Below are 22923 nucleotides of genomic sequence, written 5' to 3'. Positions count from 1 at the left end.
CTCCACATAATATCACCCAACTCACATCCCATCCACCACTATACAACAACAAGATAACCGCTAAAGGGGTGCGTGGATAAACAATATCTCAAATTTGATCGACCCTGTCAATAACCTCCCTCCAAAAACGCTCCACTCTGTCACAATACCATAACATATGTATCAAAGTACCACGCTCCTTCCCACAACCCCAACACCGATCATCATCCACCAATCCCAACTTACACATACATACTGGGGTCCAATATATCCTGCCCAATATCCTCTGATGTACATAGCGTAATTGTAAATCCACTTTGGCAGCCGTCGGGACCCTCCAAATCTTATCCCATTCCCGTGGTGCGAGTTCCCTGCCCAACTCCTCAGTCCAAGACAACCTCAGGTTGTCCCACAAATCCAACCATTTACCATTACGTTGCATAAACTGCATAAACGTAGACACTTTCAGATGTCCAATTTCCCAAAAAATAAAATTCTACGGCTTCCCCAAAAATGATGCGCCCAACATGTCTCTTCGCTCCGATAGTAGTTACCAGAATATCATATCTCCGTAATTCCCTGTTCCTTAACCCAAATTTCTCAGCCATGCTTGCAAAAGGCACTGCCCCTGCAGCACTCCACACATCACCAACTACCAAAACACCCCTCTGAGCCCAACTCTTCCAATTTAATGCTTTATTATTAAACTGTAGACCAGGATTATGCCAAAGGGAAGCTCCTTCATAAAGATGTAAACCTTGTCCAGTCCCCAGAATCCCTGACGACAAAGCCTCTTTAGTAGCCAAGACTGACTTCAAACACTGCACTCTCTTAGGCAACTTTCCAAAAGAAAACAAACATTTAATATCATATGGCAAGAACCGCTGTGTTTCAATATGCACCCACCACAGCACCCTATCCAGAACTTCACCAGTGTAATCAGACACTTTCTTCAATAAAAAACCACTACCATAATTTTTTAACACCGGGTACCCAAAACCCCCATCTTTAACCTTCCGGACCATAATATACCGCAGATCTTGGCCCCCTTTCTAGACCCCCACAAAAAATCCTGAAATAAGCTATCAATACGCGCAAACGCTCCCTTCGTAAAATGCACAGGAAGAGATTGGACAACATACAGAACCTTCGGCAGCAACATCATTTTAATAGCATTCATTTTACCCCCAAAGAGTCAGATTGACACCTCCCCCATCTCATAATATCCCGCCTAAGAACCTCAATGATTTTATCTACATTATAATTTACTAGCTTTAAATCTTCAGTAATATAGACACGCAAATATTTCACACTAAGATATTCCCATTTACAACGCCACCCCAACCTGTTCTCACAGCCATGTGAAGCTCTCACCAGAAATAACCCAGTTTTATCCCAATTGATCCGATATCCAGAAAGTTTAACCACTTCCTCAAAGACCTCCCTCAACACACGATCCCCTACAACAGGATTACCCAAAATAACCACAACATCACCCACATAAGCCAAAGTTTTAATTTCCATACCACCAACAGCAAACCCCTGGATACCCCCCAATTGGCGTATATATGCCAACAAAGGCTCCAACACCAAATTAAATAACAGTCACGACAAAGGACAACCTTGGCGTGTGCCTCTAAACAACGGAAACGACATAGAAAACCCCTCATTCACCCACACACTTGCCGATATGCCCTCCTGAAGTGCCCTAATAGCTTTAAGAAAGAAAGGACGAAAACCTAATTTCGACAATGTATAATTCAGGAAACTCCAATTCACCCCATCAAAAGGCCTTCTCTGCGTCTAAAAAAAAAAAATCAACAAAATATCCTTCACCTCCGCATCAGGCAAGCACAAAATGTCCAACAGTATCCGAATATTGTCGTAACCATACCTCCTCTCCATGAATCCTGTCTGAGATCGCTCCACTAGCTCACCCATATATTTTTTGAGCCTCACCGTTAGAATTTTGGTAAAAATCTTCAAGTCAACATTGAGCAAGGAGATAGGTAGATAATTACTGCACCTAGCTGCATCCTTCCCAGGTTTCGGGATCACCGTAATGATTGCCTCCTTCATCGAATCGCATAGCCTCCCTTCATTCAAAAAACAATTATACAATTCACACAAAACTGGTGACAACACCTCCCCACATTTCTGATAAAATTCCACTGTCAATCCATCCATTCCCGGAGATTTGCCTTTATTCATTCCCTCAATAACCGACAAAACCTCCAGAACAGTAATCGGGGCTTCCATACAAATCCTGCCTTCTTCAGAAAGCACTGGAAGTACAATCTTCCCAAAAAACCTATCAAAATCAACTGTTTGCGGAGAAATATCTTCCATATACAATGTAGCATAAAATGAACGAAAACATTCACCAATTTTATCTTTCTTAATCTCCACAAATCCTGAGTCATCAACAATTTTCTGAACATACACCCTCTCCGAATAACTCCTCAATCTATTTGCTAACAACTTCCCTGCTTTATCCCCTTGCTCCCAGTACTTTTGCCTCATGTAATACAAACCTCTCTCAACTTGAGAATTCACCTCATTTTTCAGTAATTCCTTTACATCCAAAATCCTAAACCAAATATCCTCTTCCTTTGATAAAGCATAAATCCTTTTCAAATCACCCAATTCCCTTTCAAGCTCCTCCAATCTGGCCTCCCCCATCCTACGCATTCTCGCAGTCCAGTTCATCAGTTCCCCTCTAATCGAGGCCTTGAAAGCATCCCACACCACCATACTGTCTGCCGTGTCAACATTCACCTCAAAGAAATTGGGTATAAAAGATTCATTAATGCATCAGTGGCATCTTTATCGTTCAGCACACAGGGTTTCAACCTCCATCTACTAGATCCCCGCCTCCCAGTGGATAGCCCCAGCTTAGCCTTAACCATTCAATGGTCCGAAATATGTCGTTCCCCCATAGATACCTCAAGTACATTCTCAATCAGTCTATCCGACACCAATATGTAGTCAAGCCTAGAATAAGACTCATGTACCGGTGAGAAAAACAAATATTCCCTGTCCCCCCAATGAAAATTCCTCCATACATCAACCAAATCATACACTTCCAAGAAACTTCGAAAATCGCCACTCGACCTCTGTCCAGTAAAGGTACACTTCGAGGACCTATCCATATTGGAGTCAAGTACACAATTGAAATCCCCCCCTAAAATAATCCTTTCACCTCCCATGTCACCAAGCATCGCTTTCAGTGATTCAAAGAAGCCCCTTCCCCCCGCACATGGACCATATACAGAACCAACTGTGAATAACATGCCCTCACATTTAAGATCAATCAGTATAATGCGCCCCTCATCATCCATACTCACCTTATCAACACACGCATCCAAACCCTTTCTCAGCAAGATACCAACACTCCGGGAAGCAGAGGAGTAACAATTCAAGAAAAGTTTTGTATATCACAAATTAGTCAGAGAACAGCCAGTACCATCCAATAAATGAGTTTCCTATAAAACAGCCACATCAATCTTCTCTCGCCAAAGTTTAGATAGCACCTTCTTTCTCTTTTTAATGCAATTCAACCCCTTCACATTCCAGGTACACATCGAAACAAACCCTTTCAGGACCCACCAATACACCCTATATTTTCACATGCTCCCATTGTCTCCCAATCATAAACAATCCTACATTTGAGCACTGCAATAAACACCAAACCAAACTACAATGTAGAGCAACACATGCACCACCCACCCCCTCACACCACACCTACAACAAAAGACAACATGCACACAGACAAAACAGTATCGATCGCAGAAAACCCAGAATAACCCGAGTTGCAACAAAATACCATTATATACATAACCAAATCCAATTCCAACCATCTCCCCAGAATCCCATGCCGAGTCAAGAACACATAAATATCACCCTCAACATCTTCAAGGAGTCTAATATCCGACCCCCTAATTTCTTTTTTTTCTTCTTCTTCTTCTCACACAGAATTCAAAAGTATATACAGCGCACACCAATAACAAATAAACAGCAGCACCCCAATGGCAGGTACAAGGGTTGTAATCGGACCCAAAAGGCACAACAGTCGCACATCAAAACGGCAAATACCCAAAGTAGGAACAGCATCCAGCAAAAAGCATTTCCGATCTATTCCATTACCAATAACCCCCCCCTGCTCACCATGACCAAAACACCATCAATAACGAATCGCCATTCCACACCATATCGCATCCACAGCAAGAACATACGAACACACCCCACCCCATCCTGCTTCCGTCAAACCAAGAGCTGTTCCCTCAATCATCAATGCACTCCACATAAGATCGCCATGGCATCCAAGAAACATCAACCTTAAATGGCGTAAACAATAAAAATAACAAAAATACAATGAGCAGACAATCATAGAGCTAAGAAAGGAGCAACAAAACATGCATCAGCCTGCAGGTCATACAGTAACTCGAGAACACAGTTTACATGAAGGCGCCACCATGACCATTCACATGCTCACAGAGGAGTTAGACAGCCCAAAACTGTATTCCCTGTCAAAACGAGTCATCAACTTGCCCATGAAACAAGGCACAGCAAACAAACAGTACCATCCAGAAAAAGTAGACATTAGGCAGTGTGGCTCACACACCAGTGAAAAACAAGGCCTTCAGACGCACAAATGTAAGGCCACTCAAATAAAACGTACGTTGCGGAAAGATGCACTTCCTGTAAATTGTTTCCCCTGTCAATGTCTCATTCCGGGCCACAGTACAATGCCAGTGTTCGGAGCTCACAACCGATCAGAGTTCTAGTTCTTGCAACGATGACCAGCCCAAAAATCCATAGTGTTCAGTTCATACTGGCAATGAATGCTAAAAATGACCAATGGGGTCCTCGAGGCAGCAACGTAGCAAATCGAAACTGCTTAGTGCCTGTGTCCACATTAACTGCAAGTCTGTATTAGGTCCCCATTGCGTCTGTGCGATCAACTCAAAGAACTCGCACATGCATATAATGCCAGACATGCCATTTCCAGTCTGCAATGGGCACGGGAGCCCCACTCACAAGCCTCTCCAATGCAGAGACAGGCGGGTGGAACTGGCATAAACTGTCCTAAAAGCCAAGCGTGAAGCCCCCACAGCCCTAGGAATCATAACTACGCAATCCGGCACCGGCTCTCACCATTAAGCAATCCACAACCTCCATCAGTGTTCTGACAGTCAGCCGCTCACCAACAACCCAGAGAGAGCGAGCGGCAGCTTTCCACGTAACCGGCTGCATCCTGTCATCGGTGATGCCGAACGCAACAAAAGCAGATGGTAATGCGAACACGTCCGCAGAAGGAAGAACAAAGCCATATACGCATGCAGGAAATCCACGTCCGTAACCCTTCCTGAAACAACGCGACGTGCTCAGGAACACGTGAACACGTATGAAAGGTTTCTTCCTCAAACATCATGAAGAGCAGTCTCCGTGCATGAGAAGCAATTGAAAACATAACTCCAATGGTTTTCACAACTGTAAAACCACGAAACAGCAAAATATAATTAAAAATTAGGTTTTTTTCCCCCAAACAAAATAAACCACTTGCACATCAAAATGAAAAGAATTATCTCTTCTTTTTTGTGTTGCCTTGGAGCTTGAAGTAGAAGTTGATGCATCCATAGGCTCACAAGCCACATCTGACAAATCAGTCAAAAAAGCCGCCACACTTCTGTGATCAGAAAAAGAATGAAGCTGTCCATCCACCACTACACGGAAAATTGCTAGATAAATCATATAATATTTCAGTTTCTTGAGCCGTGCCTTTTCTTTAGCCACTCCAAAACACTTCCTCTTCTCCATGACATCTCTATTGAGGTCTACAAAAATCATAATCTTGTTCCCTCCCCATGCCAGATCTCCAATTTCACGAGACTTCCTCAGTATTAGTTCTCTTGTTGGGAACCTTAAAAATGTAACAATAAAATGTCTAGGGCGTTGATCCAAGGCAGGCTTCTTACCAAGGGACCTATGCGCCCTCTCAATATCCAGTGACATTTTAGGATCCAACTGTAGCATGGAGACCAGCACATTTTCCAAAAAGGAGATTGGATTGCCCCTTTCTGCATTTTCAGGAAATACTGCAATCCTGATGTTATTTCTCCTTGAGAAGTTTTCCTGCTCAGACAACTTGAGTAACAACTTCTCATTATTAATCTCCAACTGCCTCACTTGATCTGCCAAACGCAATGTCTTGTCATCCATCAGATTAAGATGCTCCTCAACAGCAGTCACCTTGACAGTAAGATCCATAAACTTCTCTTCAGCCTTTATCAGCCTGGATTTGATATCAGAAACATCCAATGTCAGTTTTGTGAGCAGATCCAAAATCTTATCATCCCTCTTCTCCTCCTCACCCTTCTGCCTCTTCGCAGGCTGTAAAGTGTCAGCAGGCTCAAGGATCTCAGCCATACTCAGTATGATAAGTATTCAGTAGGCACAGGAGCTCAGCACCTAAGCTGCCATCTGTGAGGCTGACAGTTCAAAAAACACTGTGGAAGACGTTTTTTTACTTACCTTCAAGAAGTGCTTCAACTCACCTAGACTTTTACTCAATTGACATTGGCTGTCCTAGCTCCCTGAAAGACTCTTCTTTCCTCTGACATTGTGCTTTAACTATCCCTCAGCAAAAGGCACACATTCCATAACTTGTGTAGCTGGGAAAGGGTCAATTTAGTTTGCATTGGTGGTTCACAAAGTACTTACCTGCTTAAGAATATTTGCTAACAACTGTTCTATTCCCTCATCTTTTCCTTTTGACACCAACCTCAGTATTGCTCTAAATGTGCCAGCGATATATCAATGTCCACAGTGTCCAAGTCACCTCCGAGTGTACAAAGTGGCTGTGTGCCATACCAAATGCCCATCTAGTGATTTAAAGAAACTGAGTGCGTGTATTTTGCAGTATATTTTTGTGTCACATATATTTGCTCCCCTCTAAAGAAGGCTTATTCAACTGACTGTTTAATTAATAAATAATGGTTTAATCAAGAAACCTCGATAGTGTTTATTTGGATACTAGTCACTGTGAATCTCTATGTTACAACCCTACAGCTCACATTGACCCCTCTTGAGATAAGCCTGGCTGCTCAGTCACTCTACCAGCTTGTGTAGTACATGCTTATAACAAAGGTTGGGTCAACTATTGCCAAGAGGACAAGGCTGGTGCAGTCTCCCACAAGGTACTGCATACAATCTTGCCTAAAAGGGGCACCGTTTGGACCAAGGTTACTGTCCCCGTTTGCAACAATGGTCCCTCTTGGTCTTTAAGAACTTGCCTGCCTGAATCCAAGAGTATATTGCAATTTTCTCTTGCAGGAAGCTCTTTTCTATTGACTCTGTACAAGGTGATACTTAGTTGGTACACTGCGACCTCTCCATTTTGCAATGGTTAACTTACTGGTTTATGTACCATTTTATCTCTGCCTTTTTAAAAATATGAATATTATATTTCTTTACAACTAAGGTGTGCGGATCCTCACATTTGGTGCCAATTAAAAGTGTGTACTGCCCCTGTAAGTTTGGCCTGGGCTGCTCTGCCATGTCTACCACTTGGAGGGCCTTTCAGTAGTAAAACTCAAATAAGGAAGAAATACCAGAAGACTATGACCACAAGGGCCTAAGGAGAATCTCCCTACACACAGGGGCTACTCATCAACGGAAATAAGAAGTTGTTTTCCTTTAACAAAATACCACAATGTTGTCTTCTCTTATCCCAAACATCCTGGATACATAAGGAAAAAAAGACAGAAAACGTTCAACAGTTAAAAGTGAAACAGGATGCTTACATACCCCGGAAGCCACCTTCCAACAGAGTGGTAGCTCGTACCCTCTTCTGACCGCACCATTCATACTCTTCAAATCGAGTCCCGTTCTCGTTGTCAATGTCCACCGAGTCATCCTCATTCATGCAGGATCCTTCCCGCTATAGGGGAGAAAAGGAGGGAGGAGTACAAATAAGTAACATGCTGTAGTATATGCATATAACCACAAGGTAAAGTAGGCCTTCCTGGCAATACCTTTATGCATACACCAGAACTAGTGTTGGCATGAATGCCAGAAAAGCTGTGATGGCAGTGCAAAGAAATAGCAGGGAGTGGAATGGGCCAAGAATAAGAGCAGCTACCCCACAAGGCAGACACACACAAAGATGCCAAATGTACCATCACTAAGAACAGTCATCATTCTGTATCACATACAGTGTGTTGTGTGCCAGTGCTGACAACAGTTTGAAGATCATCGAATATGGTAGCGCCAAGGCGTTTGATAACCAGTCAATGGTTTGACGACGCATCTCCTGTATAATATCTATGCTCATGTTTCTGTCCCTCTTCTGACACCAGCTAAACCAACAACTACTTTATTGTGAAAACGTATCCAAAGCCATCACACCACAAAAGCCAAAGACCATGCAGGTCCTGGGCTCCAAATAGCAAACACTAGTTAACAGTGTGTGCTAAATGTACTAGGTTAAGGGTGCAGAAATAAAGTGTCTGGGCTCCTACCAATCGCAAATACTAAACAAGAATAGATGGGCTCATTTTTCCAGCAATACATTTAAATGGATTGATGTGCACAGTATGCTGGCCCGAACAATCAGTTGCTCAAAGAACATACTTGTGTTGCTAATGAGGATGCTTAAGCTCTGCTAACAGTTGTGATTGACTAACTGTACCCGATTCCATAAAAGCAGAAATAGACCGCCACCCCCAACCCCCCCACCTCCCCGGGAGGAGATGAGAGTATGTGAAACCCAGACAGCTCCTTCTTGATGCCTCAAGAGCCACTACTGCTCTGCTCCATGCAATCCGACACAATCATCTCTCAAGAAAAGGGTCTGCCATGTTTGACCTATAAAAAGGTATCCAAGGCCAAACATTGCCAAAGGACTTGACCAGTCAAATGCACTTTGTATAAAAGCATACATCATAATTAGCAGTTGGGATCGGCACTGGTAGGTTGAACTTCCTTTTTAAATATAATTCTTCCAACTTTGAGTTGCCAGCCTTTTTTACTGTACTATTGGATTTCTGGTCCATTTCTCCTGAGTGAGTGGGAACCATTTTGATCTCTTTTGGGTACTTTTTTATTGAATTATATTTTCTTCTGTGTTTTCTGGCATTTGCATTTTATTTCTGAAGAATACAGCACTTTATGTGCAGTGTTGCTGGAAGCTCCTTAAGCCTTCCATTCTATTGTTCCTGTGTTAACACATGTTACCAGGGCAAGGGTACACCCTTTTTCCCCTGCTGCATTTTATTTTTTGTGAGATCAGCCCTACGGGGAGTGCTGAAAGAGGAAACATTGCACCCGTTTCTCACTATTCCCTTAACTTTTAGTTACTGTAACAAGTTTGTCTGGTGGCAGTGTACCTTTCTGCATGACTTTTGGTGGACTTTTTTTGCAGGCTGCCTTCGCGGCTATTACAGGGACATTAGGGTCATCATTTGCCTAAAATGGTGGCTGTACTTTAAGCCCTGATCAAGAGGACTTGTTGTTACTTGATCCTTCCTCGTCCTACCTGTGTGGGGGGAGGTCTTGATGGGCTTCCTTTGGAAAACCCGCTAAGGATCTCTGAGGGTCTAAAAAAATAAAAAGAAACAGGTGTGGGAGGTACCACAACTCCCCTGATCCTTGTTCTGCAGTGTGCCTGCCTAGAAAAGTTTAGACTTGGAGGCTGGCTATTCTCCTGGACGGCCACCTCCCAGATTTGCATGTGTGGCTTGTCTGGCGATTGGTGGGCTTAGCTAGCTCTCCTACATAGAAAAGCGAGGGTCCTGGAGCGGAACCTCAGAGTCGACCACTGGAATGAAGATCCGAAGAGGAATTCGAAGAAGGACACTCTACCACTAGAGTCTTGGAGTGACAGCTGAAGACCCAACACCGAATAAGAGGACTTCCTCCCATAGACTAGTGGGACCAACCAGTCTGAAGACTACCTGCATTTTGCGGCACCCAAGAAGAGCTGTGACCCTACCGGGCTGCAAACTCCCAATATGATGGGACCTGTGCCATTTTGCAGTGCAACGTCGTGTGAAGCGCGGATCCGGCTGAAACCTCATAGGTGTCCTTCCGGGCCTGCAGTGACACTTTTCCACCTCTTGAAGTCCCGTGAGTGGAGTCGAGGACCGAGAACAGAAAAGTCTCCCGGACGACAACATTCCCTGAACCGAAGCCTGTGAAGGTCTCCAATGCACTGGTGTTGCGAGGATCCACTGCCGAGCATCCCACTGCTCGATTGCATCCGTCTGTTCCCTTCAAAGTTCCGTCTTCAGCTATTCAGGCCAAGAAACCCAAATAAGGGACAACTCTGGCCTCACCTTGCGGGACAACCTGCTGCACCAGGTTCCTCATTGATAAGGTACTTACCTTGGCCTTGTTGCATTGCTCAGGTGTTCTTGGAGGGCTGCAGTTAAGCTGCTACTTGCACCCCCCTCCAGGGCACCCCTACTCCCCTTGAGGTGAATAACCCATTGGGTTCTACATTTCCAAAACGAACTATTACCTACCTGCAAATCTAGAGACATGCTCAGAGTTTGTTCCGTTTGCCGCTTATCTACCGCTTTTCTCCTCAGCCCTTGGTCATTGTATCCCCATTGCGCCCATAAACCCTGTCCCCCCCCCACCAACTCTTTGTGACTCATTTAGTATAGGTTTGGACTTTTGAAGAAGTGAATAAGGAAGAGTTAACTGTTGGTGTTAACAGTTTCACTAACTTTTGTAATGCTTTATCTTTGTGATATTAAGTGTGATACCTTTTATTCTGCTGCGATTTTTACTGTTTACTTACATGATTCATTGTCAAAAGCCTTAGAATATATGAAATAAATAACTATTTTTATGTAATTGCTAGTGTGCCTTGTTTCCTTGAACCAACTGTATACTCCTAGTTCGGTGTGCCTCACTACAGCCCTTATCCCTTCTAGACTAAGCCTGGCTGCTCAGCCATTGCTACCAAACCTTTGGTTAGTTCAGGCTAAACGCAAAGGGTTACAACCGTGTCACCCAAACAGAGCTTTTCCAGGTTCTGCACACAGAAAGTGAATTCTGTAAAACTACCTAGCAGGCACCTCTCCTACGTGTCCACCTCCAGTGACCTCAGAGCAAATATTTAATGAAGCCCCTGAAAGCGTGGGCTTGGATGCCCCATAGCAGGAAAAAGTTACATTGCTGCTAACTTTTGCATTTTTGGCCATGTTGATACTGCCAGAAAGAAGATGAATTATCCTTTAAAAGATTTTGAGCAAAGGTAGGATAGGGGGACCAAAGCACATGTGAGCAAAAGTGAATTTAAACATGAACAGTAAGGAATATTAGTTAAAGCAAAAAACTTGGGAAACAATGATGCCAAAGCAAACCGTGGATAGCGAAAGCTTGTATAAAAGCTAAACGCATTGACACAAAAGTTGCACAATAACTTTCTCAGTCATGGAGAGGATCTGGTCGGAATACCATGAAAGGTAAAGCACACGTTCACAGAGTATAAGAGAGGTTTTTGGTGACCCATCATAATGGTACTCATTTTAACAACCTGTGAAGCTTGAAGAGAGAAGTATCCCTGTCAAAATTTGAACCCTATCCAAGAGGTCAAACAGATCCCTGAAGGAAGAGAATGCAAAAGTATACTGAGTCACAGGTCACACCTGGTTTGCAGCAAATACTTACAAGATGGCATTACAAGCCCATTATATTAATGCTCTGCGGTTTAAGTCTTTGGCTTGGGATTCGGTTTGGCATGGGATTGGTGTCTTCCGCTCCAGCCCATTAATTTAAAAGAACAACTTTTGAAAGCTATCCTAAGTCTTTCATGAAAATGATGTATCTGGATATCTTTAGAATGTAAAAACTGCCATTATGAAAATGAAGCAGTCGAAGCATATGACCAAGGCAGGAAGGACTGGTCAATATGTGGCATTGTGGCTCTCACAAACACTTCAGGTCCTTTGGGCACACACAATAGGGACCTTTACAAGCAGCTATACATTAACATAGCCAAGCTTTTTTTTTGTCTGAACCCTCCCTCAAAGTGGAGAAAGCATAACCGATGAACAGGCCTACACAGATTACACATGGTTTAACCCAAGCATGTTAAAATTCTAGAAATGCCTCAGAATTTACCAATAAACGCAAGACTGTCCCCACCACACAGAGCTGGGTCCCAACAAAGCCACCTCAGCCTCAATTTAATGGGACCTGCTTGTGGAAAATTACTATGGCTCCTCTATGGGCAATCCCAGAAACAAACACCCCCCCCCCCCGCCCCTCCTGCTTTCCACAACCTAGGTGTGCAATCTAGGGGCAATTTGATACAGATCAATCATTAATTCTCCAAGTTGGCCACCTAAGGTTTCGGGAGGGGGGGATGTCTGAATGGCTATCCAACCAGATTGCTTTGTTCTTGCAGTGTTCTATTTTTACACGCCAGTGAGGCCTCGAAGGTTGCCAGCCTAAAATCTTATTGCCATTTGCCAACTCAGGCTTCAGTGAACAATCTGATCGCACGAGTGCTATGTAAGTTAAGCAACACCTTCGCCTCCCCTTTAAATACAAAACAAAAATGTGTTTTTAAATAAAACACTAGCTTTTATTCTAGTTTACCTGTTGAGTATTGGACATCACCCCCCTAAAATTGTTCTATTGGCACAGTTTGTCAGAGACGTGTCTCCTTAAGCATTTGTCAGAGGAATCAAAAAGTAAGGTTTACTGCAGAATGTTCTGCCCACACCTCGGTCCTCATTTTCCAACTGCTGGTAACATGTTCTTTAGAAAGGTCAGGGGAAAAGCAATTTGTTGCAGAACAAATCATCTGTTGGGAGGCTGTAGACAGAAAACTGTACACTTCTTTTGAACATCTAGAAAACTGTACACTTCTTTTGAACATCTAGAAAACTGTACACTTCTTTTGAACATCTATCAAGAGGTTATGGGCCTCATTCACAGAAAGCGTTTTATGAAAAAGGCACAATCCCATTGGAAAACGCTCTGTGAATCAGGCCTTAGGTGTCAATTCTTTGATCCAAGCATTTTATTACAGCAAGTGAGGTGTACGTCCCACTAAGCAGACATGGGTTCTCCTCAGAGTCTAATCCCTCCAACTCAAAAGTATCACCTTTCCGCAAGCAGGCCGTTTCCTTCTCTCCAACTAATCAGATTTATGAAAACCCCCAAACTCCACAACTTGTTGTAACCTCATATTGGCCAGATGATGTACCACCTCTAGACGTGTTAAGCACATACGTGCGCACCCAACAGTCGAGGGAGCATTCTGGCTGTAATGTTTACACTTTGACATGCACGCCAGGGAGCAACTCTGCAGCCAGAGCTCTGCTGACGCACTTATCACCAGGCAGGCTTTTTGGTTCGGTTTTGGGTCTTACAACATGCTCATTCCCATACGGAGGGCATCTGCCATGCCTCCGACATGCCCCACTATCTACTTACCAGCTGGTGCTTCCCACGTCACAGCAACCCCCCCGACTTAAATGACCTTCTGGGGCTTCTCCACACTACTTTCCACCATCCTGCTACCCGACTTGGGAATTCCCTTCACCTCCTACTTAACTGCTGGTCACAGCATCTGCTTCTGGCATACGTGGATGCGGCTGCTGATATCTCTGATGCTCCCCAATCATGTTCTGTCCCTGCTCTGCTTGCACTGGCAGCCACTCCTGCCATCCATGGCCACCACACTCTTGTTTTTCACTTTACTTGACTCCTCATGGAGTTTTTCCTTTTCTTTGTTAGTATCTTTAATATTTTCACACCAACCCTATGCAAGAATACAATATGGCACGTTTTGAACAATACAATTGAGTTATTATGTATCCTAACAATGTCAACTACTAAACGTCTCATATGCCCCAGAAATAAGTTACAGATTAAATATTTCCCATGGAGTTTTTAACACAGGCAATGTATGAGTCATGAATGTACGTTGTTGGCAAAACGGATTGCATTGTACATGAGTCTGAGGAAGATGTTCAACTGATCAGAACCTGAAAGGGAAAACCCTCAAGGGTCATGCCCAATATTTGGCTTTCTGACTTATTCCTCGAGTGGCTGACCTACATCCTGCCTTCTGTATTGGGGTCATCTGCCAGAGTCGCCAACCCTGGTAGGTCTCCTGTCCATGGGGCTCCTCTGGGTCAGGGTAGGTGGCAGGGTTCTATACGCTCGAGACAAGCTACTAAACATTCCCTTACTGGTTTTGTATTCTCAGTCCCACTACCCTTCGGCTACCCTGCCTATGTTCCATGTCAGAGAGGATTACGAGATACCCATCTCAAGGTTTCTGTAGGGGTTCCAAGCTCACTGGCAGGCTAAACCTCCAAATTGGTGTGGTTCTACTTCAGGGTCTGCATTGCACCATTGTTCCCTATGGAACTTCCGTTGAGTCTTTCTAAATGCTGCCTAGGTGGGTATTGAAAGGTCTACCAGTGCTTCAGAATTTAAAACTACTCTATGGTGTGGGGCACATCACTCAATGTTATCAACGAACAGCAGCTGGTCCCAAAATACACAAGAGAAACTCGAACAGACAGCAACAAATGGTTCTTAGAGGGATCTTGTGCACATTTCCTTCAGTTACCATTCATGGTGGAGGGGTTCCAAGAGTCTGTTTGAGAGTCGCAGGGTAAGATACAGACATGGCTTCAAGCTTGCCTAAAGCCACATTCATTTTCAGTAAGAGCAAATACCAGTACAACTGAAGTGACACATCTTTGGCTGATGCGTTAGCAACTACCAGATACGTGTTGCTTTGTTAATTGGGGTTAGTTTCCATGCCACTATGTTATGTCTAGCTAAGACAGAATAGAGAGAAGGTGGAAGCGACAGAGGGCAGTGGCAAACACCACTGCAGTTCTACCTGGGCGAGGCATAGTTCCACATGTCTACTCATATCTTGCTCCGATCCGGACAGAGGACGACTGCAGAGCGGACATACCTGGCCCTCGTCTTGCTTCCTCCGTTTCATTTTCCCAATCCTTGCTGCATGCAAAACAAAAACAAAATAAACAAAAAAAGAGACAGGAGAGGTGGTGGTTAAAGTCATTCTCAAGAAGTAGAGTACCCTCAAACTTTCGTATGTTTAAATAAAAACAAGCAATAAACAATCATGCGAAGACCTAGCCATGTGAAAATTACAATATAACATAGCTACAACCTATGCAAGCAACGAGCATTGTACGAGAGCATCCTCTTGAGAAAATCCTGGTCCATTTCTCCAATTTGCATATCAAATTAAAACCCACAACAAAAACACACTTAAGTTATGCTCACCCATCAACTCTGTACTATAAAGTAAACCAAACATCCAACCAAGTAATCTAGAAGAGGTGATTTAGTTCATGCCGCATGCTATACAAATCATCCCAGTCACTTACCCAAATCACTCTGTACCCAAGAGTACAGCTAACGCATACATAAAACAAAAACACTTTGACTGTGTCCTGCCTATAAAACTGCACATTCTAGCCCGTCCATCCACAGCATGCAGATGACCAAGTACATGGTCACTACTAAAATAGAGGCCACATTGCTAGACTCAAATTCTGACATGCAGAACATCCCCAGGGTGCCTCCCACTGCATAAAACTGAACACGCAAAAATAGCTAAGGTCAATCCAATATGGAGCTGCTACAACAGTGCACGAGGGATGCAGTTTAATTTTCTGCACCAGTCAATAAAATAAAGACCTGATCCTGATGGACAAGCTTAGCCAAGAATGAAGGAGGATGAGCAGAAACATTCGTACACAAGCAGTGGTACTGTTTCCATAAAAGCAGAAATAGACCGCCACCCAAAAAGAGTATGTACACAAAAAGAGTATGTATACAAGTTTATAAGTATAGGTGCTCGCCTCTTGGCTTCCAAAAATTCAGTAGTATGGACTTTTAGGACTAGTCAAGGGGCACGAAATAGAGGAACTGTTCTATTTCTTCAACTATGTTTGGGCGGGCAAGGTTAATGCTAAAGACTGCAGTGTGTCTTGGGTCTCTGTGCGTGCAGAAACAGGCACATTGTGGTGTCTGATCCATCACATTTCATATATCCATCATGGAGCTCCTACAGGGATGGCTGGTCATGAACCTGTCGCACTTTCAGACACCGGCTTCAAAGTTGGCCATCGCTTGCAATCAGGGCAAATGCTTTGGATCAGGATGTGGAAGGAGAAGAGTGTTCAGCTGTCCCAAAGGGGCACAGCTCTAGAGAACATTTAAAATGGATAACAAGTTGGTTAATTATCGCTGACTGATGTGGACATCTGTAATTCGCTTCCTTATCCTTTCAAGAGCACTCCTGTCTCATGGGCGAGGGTGCCATCTCTCCAATGAAAAGAGAGGGCAGAACAAGCGCACAACTGACATCCGGCTTTAATGGCAGAAAAGCACAAAAACGTTCCCGTTTAATATTCAACTTGGGTTCAAATGAGATCTCTCGTCCTGCAACAGGCATGTTCATTGCGTGCGTTTCTATCTGTAACAAAGAGTCGTGGCCAATAAAGGGACACTTTGCTCGCGAAAATGCCAGACTCCACTATCTCCCAAAAAATGTTTTAATTACCTACTGCAATAGAAATAAACACGCTAGAAAAAGCTCATGTTGCCAAGTTGTCATTCATGGGCTTGCTCCACATTTACCAAGAACATAAGGAATCTTCAAATATACCAACAGGGGCTGCGGGCAGAGTGGGGGGATGGGATCATGGGTAGAATCATTCTTGCACAGAGTAACACAGCATGCAGATTTAATATATTCTTGTCTAGTCGATAATGGGACCACCAGGAGACTGCATTTAAATGGACCACTAAAAAAGCAAATGCTGAGGTTATAGGTGTTCTCATGTTGGTCGAGCACCAGGGACGGCATACATGCAGCACAATAATCTCTCGTGTAGTGTCCCGACGCGGACCAGATTCTAGATGTTTTTCTAGAACGAGCTGTGAGAACACAAGGAATTGGCAAAGACACCATGGGGGTCTAATCTCCCGTTTAGAGAGCAGCTAGAGCAGGCAGGTTAAAAACGTTCTGATGTCTTGTTACAAGACCACCTAGCGATGACAACTACCACACATGGAGCTTTTATTTTTTTTTATAGATCACTGAACATTCTGGGGGCAGAACTTCAATGCAAGAAGCAATAGTGGGGAAAGCAAAGTAAAAATGGAACTTTTAGAGAAGCTTGCTATTTTGGCCTTCCGAGACCATACCTTGACCGCCGTTTTCTATAACCAGACAATCTTACATTTTCATAAATTAAAAATCCATAGACTCAGCCGCAGGTTTTTCTCCAACATAGGGAGGTCAGAACATGCTCTGGGATTCATGCTCAGTGTGCAGTCCATTAAGGATTTAATAGCACAGATGAACACTGTGCCCTAGAAAAGGTATAATCAGAAAACCTTTGCCCTTGGAATCAAAGAGCTGAGCCTCTGGGAACAATTATTCCCAAGACAGGGCAACAGTTCGCCCGCCCCCACCCCCACCCTCCTTCTATCTCTGCATGCTTTAAAAATATACATACCAAGAGGTGCGATGGGAATTAATTCAGCACTGCAACACTGCCTACAAACCCACCACAATATCCCAATTACAGCAGGACTGCTCTGCCTCCTATGCTGCCACTGCCAAATTAACCACCAACCCATGACGTTCCTAGGGTGAACGACCAGTATGGTCGACCACACGTCATATTTCTGGCCGCTAATTCAAGCTTTTGTTGTGCTCGATTTAAGGAGTGATCATTGGAGGCATCAAAAGGTGCAACGACTCATGGGGAGGACTGTAATGGAACACGATTTGTGCAGTAGCATAGAAACAAGGCTTGAAGACAGCCATTTATCTTGCTCTTTTACACAGCACCAATGACTATCAGCAATGGGCATCGCTAAGATGTCAGAACAACGCATATGGGAGACATTTGTGGCATGGATGTTTCCCTTTTCTCTCTGGATGGAGCTTGACAAATTCTGGGATGATGTGCAGTAATTGGTTTAAACTAGGTGTGCTCTTTTCACCACAGTGCTCCTCAAACAAGGGCGACACTTCAGGATCCAGGTGCGAGAGGACACGTGTTGAACTTGCTTAAGCATCCAGCTAAAGTGGGCACAGATCTCCATGACGCAGAGATGCATCATAGCGTTTCAACAGAAGGGATACTGCATACATTTGTTGCCAGAGGCAAGATGGAGAAAAACCGCTGTTCCAAGGAGGCCAGGACGACAAGCCCATACTCTGCTGTGATATACAAGTGCTAGAGCAAAAGTGTTTATTTTGCCAAAGGGAAATGTCTTCCCAAACACCTTCACCCGTTACAATGACGCTAATGCTCTTGAAACTCGGATCGACTAAAGGACTAATGATTAGGTCATCTAACTGGCAACTCAAATGAGCCAGGGTGGACAATTGATCTTCCACCATTTGGCTAATCTAGTAAAGCAAAATGGTGGTCTGGTTTTGAATGGGGGAAACGTACACTCTTCACCCCGAATGGTTTCATAGCGTGACTGATAGCAATGTACCATTGCACCAGCACTTGCAGCATTCATGCTGGGTGCAAAGTACCCCTTGCACTTTGCTAACAGCGGCCCATAACATAAGACGCGCTGTATTTCCAACTGTGTCCAGTTAATGACCAGGAGTTGAACTCGTGGCCCCTAGTAACGCGAGAACACCCATTTGATATTGCACTGCATAGTAACTCTTAAGAGATATTCGCAAACTCATTAAGAAAAACACTGCATCATTGTGCATAGCCCCACCACTTAAGCCATGGCAACGAGATGTTTTAACTGACTGAGCCATTTAAAAAGGCATGCACGGGTATAATACAGGCAAAACTAAAATATAGTCCTAGTTTGCTTCCTTTAAGGCTAAACACGGCTGCAGACCCATATCTTTCGTCATCCAGTTGACATTTTAAAAATGTTCAATTCATGATAGCCAAATAAACTGCACTCCGCAGATTCGCATTAGATACAATCAGACCAAGCACAGGCAATTATTCCCTAGGTCAGAAGGAAGAGGCATGCTTAAAATAGCTAAGACGTTTGTTGACCTAAAACACAGCTTTGAGCGATAGTTCTAGAACAAGTCTACACCTCTCGCTCAGACATCACTGCAAGATCATTGACAAATGGCATTTCAGACAGCTGTCGTGCTGCCTGGGCCGTATATCGTTAATTAGTCAGATGTCCACCGACACCACTAATCTTAAAAGGTGGGCATTGAACACACAAGCAAGCAGAAGGTCTTTCAAAGGGACGCCCAGAGTAAGAACATGATGCAGCAAGTACTGCTTGCATGGCACAGGGCAAAAAGCAAAATCAGACGGTACAGCAATACTAGGCACAAAGTAACATTAAAGGATTGATGCCAGGCAGTCGCATGCGTATAGGCCATTGAAGAAACAATCTCAAGTCCCCACTAGCTCAGAAATTCACGAAGAAGTGCACAAGGCTACCTTGCCCCACCTTTAAACCAAGTAAGTAGCCGCAGGGGCTGTGGGAGGGGGGAGAAGATTAGCAGGCCTACAACAAACCCTCACCTACCACCTTTGCCCCATCATCCTTCCCAAACAGATTACTAATTTAGAAAGCATCATCTTGACATTAAAGATAAACATACACAAATGAGAACATGAAGCCATTGAGTCGCTCACTTTACACCTGCTGTGGACCAATTCAGTTTAAACTCGAATTGCTACATATCAAGTTCTATACACAGGGCACAGCATTTGCACTCGCCACAGACTAGTGATATTTGACTTTTGGCGAGCAAGAAGTGGTGTGCTGTGTGTATGTATAGAACTGATGTGACAAGTCACTTTTTATTATGACTGGTTTGTTGCCTGCAACTTTAATTTTGGCCCCCTCTATACCCATTTACATTCTGTGTGTAAGAGGCACCTTTACTGGCTAAAACATGTTAGTTCCACTATTTTCGGCCTTACTATTAAATTAGACCAGCCGCTGAAAGCACTGCATTTCCTTCATAGAATACATACTCTTACTGTAAATCTTAAGGCCGATGCTGCAAATTCATTGTGCTCTTTCACAAGATTAAATCACAATGGGGGTCATTCTGAGGATGGAGGTAAGGAATTACCGGCACCGGTAAGGGTGCCGATGCCGGTAATCCCTTACCTCCGTATTCCGAGGTCCCTTTGCAGGCCCTTCCTTCCCTCCTGCTTTTACCAGGAGTTAAGTACGGGACCCGCAAAGGTACTTCGAAGGTAATTACGGTACCGTAATTTACGGTGCTGTAATTACCTCCTTCCCCATTCCCATTGAGCCCTATGGGGCAGAAATGGGAATGGGGAAGGGCAAAAGGTGAATGGGGAATTACCGGTCCCTCCAACCCTGGAATGGACCGGTAATTACTCCATTCACCATGCCGGATTTGGGACGGTTTCGGAGGCAACCATGGAGCTAATTACTCCATGGTTAGCTCCAAACCCGGAATGTGGCCCAATGTCACACACTTATCTGCCATCACAATGGCGCAAGACGTGCAGAACAAAGTATTCCAATTAAACCCTTACTGAAAGTGTGGTTGGGCCAAAGATAGATCATCATTAACATGATCTGCCAGAGGTCATCAATTGCAAGCCACTAGCCAGCCATATAAAAGTCACTTACCAACCCAATTCAATACACACCATTTCTTACTTGCAAAGAGTCAAAAACCGGTGTGTCCAAATTTTGCGCCCTGCAGGAAATTTACTGAGGATAGTAATGCTCTTGTTAATTCTCTTTTGCCTCCATAGGTCCTATACTAAAAAACACTTCAGCAAATACATACATACATACAAGTCACAATACACTAAACTTGTTACATCAGTTCTTTTTTTTTTACAAAAAGGTGGTAACCGCTCATAGAAATATTTGGAACTATAGCCCACCATGTTCTGCCACTCTGCATTACTGTTGAAGAGCCTCGATACCTAGAATCTTCTGATGAGGATTGGATAATATAGAAATAAAAGCACGTCAACCAGCGTATGTGTATGCTAGGTGCTATTTTTTTCTCCCACACGACTCGCAGCGTGGAACACTCACTGCGGCCCTCGTTAAAAGAACAAAGGCAAGCAAATATTGTGGATACTAACCAAATAGGAAAGACCATGGACTACAATAAGAGTATATGTGCGCGTGCACACACACCTGACAAAGAAGGAGGTGAATACCTACTAAATGCGCGAGAGTAGTGCTAGCATGTGCGATGTTTCTATATTACGTCCAATATTTAAAAAAAAAAAATTGCACCAAAAATGAAATTGAGGACTAGTTTGAAATCTCAGGGCAGGAAATTGTGGTTTACTTAACAAAAAAAGGAAAGGTGAAGGGTCAGACCAGCCCTTCAACCTTCAATTCAAAAGTTGCTCATCTTGCTAGCGAGGCACAGTTGCAGTGCCCACATTGCAAATTCCCATAATGAAAAACATACAACAGCACACCATTCATGGTTGCATAATTATCTACATGAATTGCATTTTTCATGGGGGCTCATTATGCACGGTTTACATTTGTGAAACGCTTAATACTAGGGGTAGCATACAACTGTGGGGTCTTGATGACTCCGAGTCACAGGCCTCTTTGCTGATTAACTGTATAGCAACTTTTGATTTTAAATAAGTGGTCAATTCTGGCACCCATCAGAAAGGTCATATTCTAGATTAAGTTCTTACACTAAACCTTACTTCGTCTCCCCTGAGCATTGAGCAGTGTCCTTGGTCTGATCACTGTCATATTCTCTTCGATCTGGATACTCCATTGTATCAGAAAAGAATTATCTCTCCTTCTCTTCTAGAATACACATCTAGAAATATAAAAAAACATCTCAGTCTGTTTTCCAGGCTATTATTTCTGTATCATTGGGTTCATGGGTCCCAACCAAAGACACTACGTTACTGGTTCAACAATGTGTTAACATGACCTCTTTGGCTATTAATACACTTGCGCCTCTTTTTTTGTTTTAGTTAAAAAAGGTAGAAACTCCTACATATGCCCTATTCACCGATGACGCACTACACCTCAGGAAACAAAAAAGATTGTTGGAAAGCATGTGGAGGAAAAACCCATGCCCCGACCAACACACTGAGTATAAAGCCGGAGCTCTCCATTATAAGAGATTTCTGCTCTCGGCCAAGAAATCTAACTAGAATTGAAAACGCTAAGTCCGATAAAAAATAAAGTACTGCTTAAAGTTCTAAGGGAGCTTGAAGGTAAGAAAGAGAAGAACAATTCTGTTCAAACTATTAGTAACTCCTCGTGTGCTGAATTGAAATCTGGCTTTCATAACAAAATTAAAAATCATCAATAATATAACTTTGATATACAGAAAAATCTGTCATTGAGTTCCACTGAGGAATCTTCCAATGAATTGGAGCCTTTGAGATGGTATCATGTGGGACTTCTTGAAGTTGGGGGGAGAAGCCTAGTCTGTGGAGGGCGTGACAGGTGGAGCCGTGATGCTGGAGGACCTGTTCTGCCAATTGTCCAGGTATGGGTAGACATGAATTCTCCCCTCGTCTCAGACTCGCTGCCACAACAGCCATCAACTTGGTGAAAACCCTTAGGGCGGAGATCAGCCGAAATGCCAGAACTCGAAATTGATAACGAGAACCGCAAACAGCAAATCTCAGGTACCTTCTGTGCTTGTGATGAATTGGCACAGGAAAGTAAGCATTCTGAAGGTCCAATGATAACCATCCAATCCTGAAGTTGGAGAGCCCGAAGGATCTGAGAAAGAGTAACCATCCTGAACTTGTCTTTCCTGAGGAACTTGTTCAAGTCTCAAGTCCAAGGTGGGTCTCAATCCTCTGTCCTTCTTGGGGATTAAGTAAAGGCAGTACCAAGCCTTGTTCCTCTCCGGTACAGGTACTGTTCTATAACACCTTTCTCCAGCATGGTCAAAATGTCCTG

At 43.6% G+C, this 22923-nt stretch overlaps 1 protein-coding gene across 9 annotated transcripts in view; it reads right to left on the bottom strand.

The window, feature by feature from the left end:
* The window catches only part of RNF220 (ring finger protein 220), an 856068-nt gene that overhangs the window by 139624 nt on the left and 693521 nt on the right, over positions 1-22923 (bottom strand). For 6 of the 9 annotated variants that reach the window (XM_069642322.1, XM_069642323.1, XM_069642326.1 and 3 more), the window contains 2 exons: positions 14864-14985; positions 7789-7921 (listed from right to left, as the gene is read on the bottom strand). In XM_069642322.1, coding sequence (XP_069498423.1) covers positions 7789-7921; positions 14864-14985 — 255 coding nt within the window. The remainder of the gene's footprint in view (positions 1-7788; positions 7922-14863; positions 14986-22923) is intronic. The other 3 variants (XM_069642324.1, XM_069642325.1, XM_069642329.1) reach the window with 1 other exon arrangement.

The sequence above is a fragment of the Ambystoma mexicanum genome, chromosome 1q (assembly GCF_040938575.1).
Source record: "Ambystoma mexicanum isolate Mex_15411 chromosome 1q, UKY_AmexF1_1, whole genome shotgun sequence".
In the NCBI taxonomy this organism is placed as follows: domain Eukaryota; kingdom Metazoa; phylum Chordata; class Amphibia; order Caudata; family Ambystomatidae; genus Ambystoma; species Ambystoma mexicanum.
The sequence above is the reverse complement of the archived record's forward strand: the minus strand, read 5'-3'. Positions and strand labels throughout refer to the sequence as shown.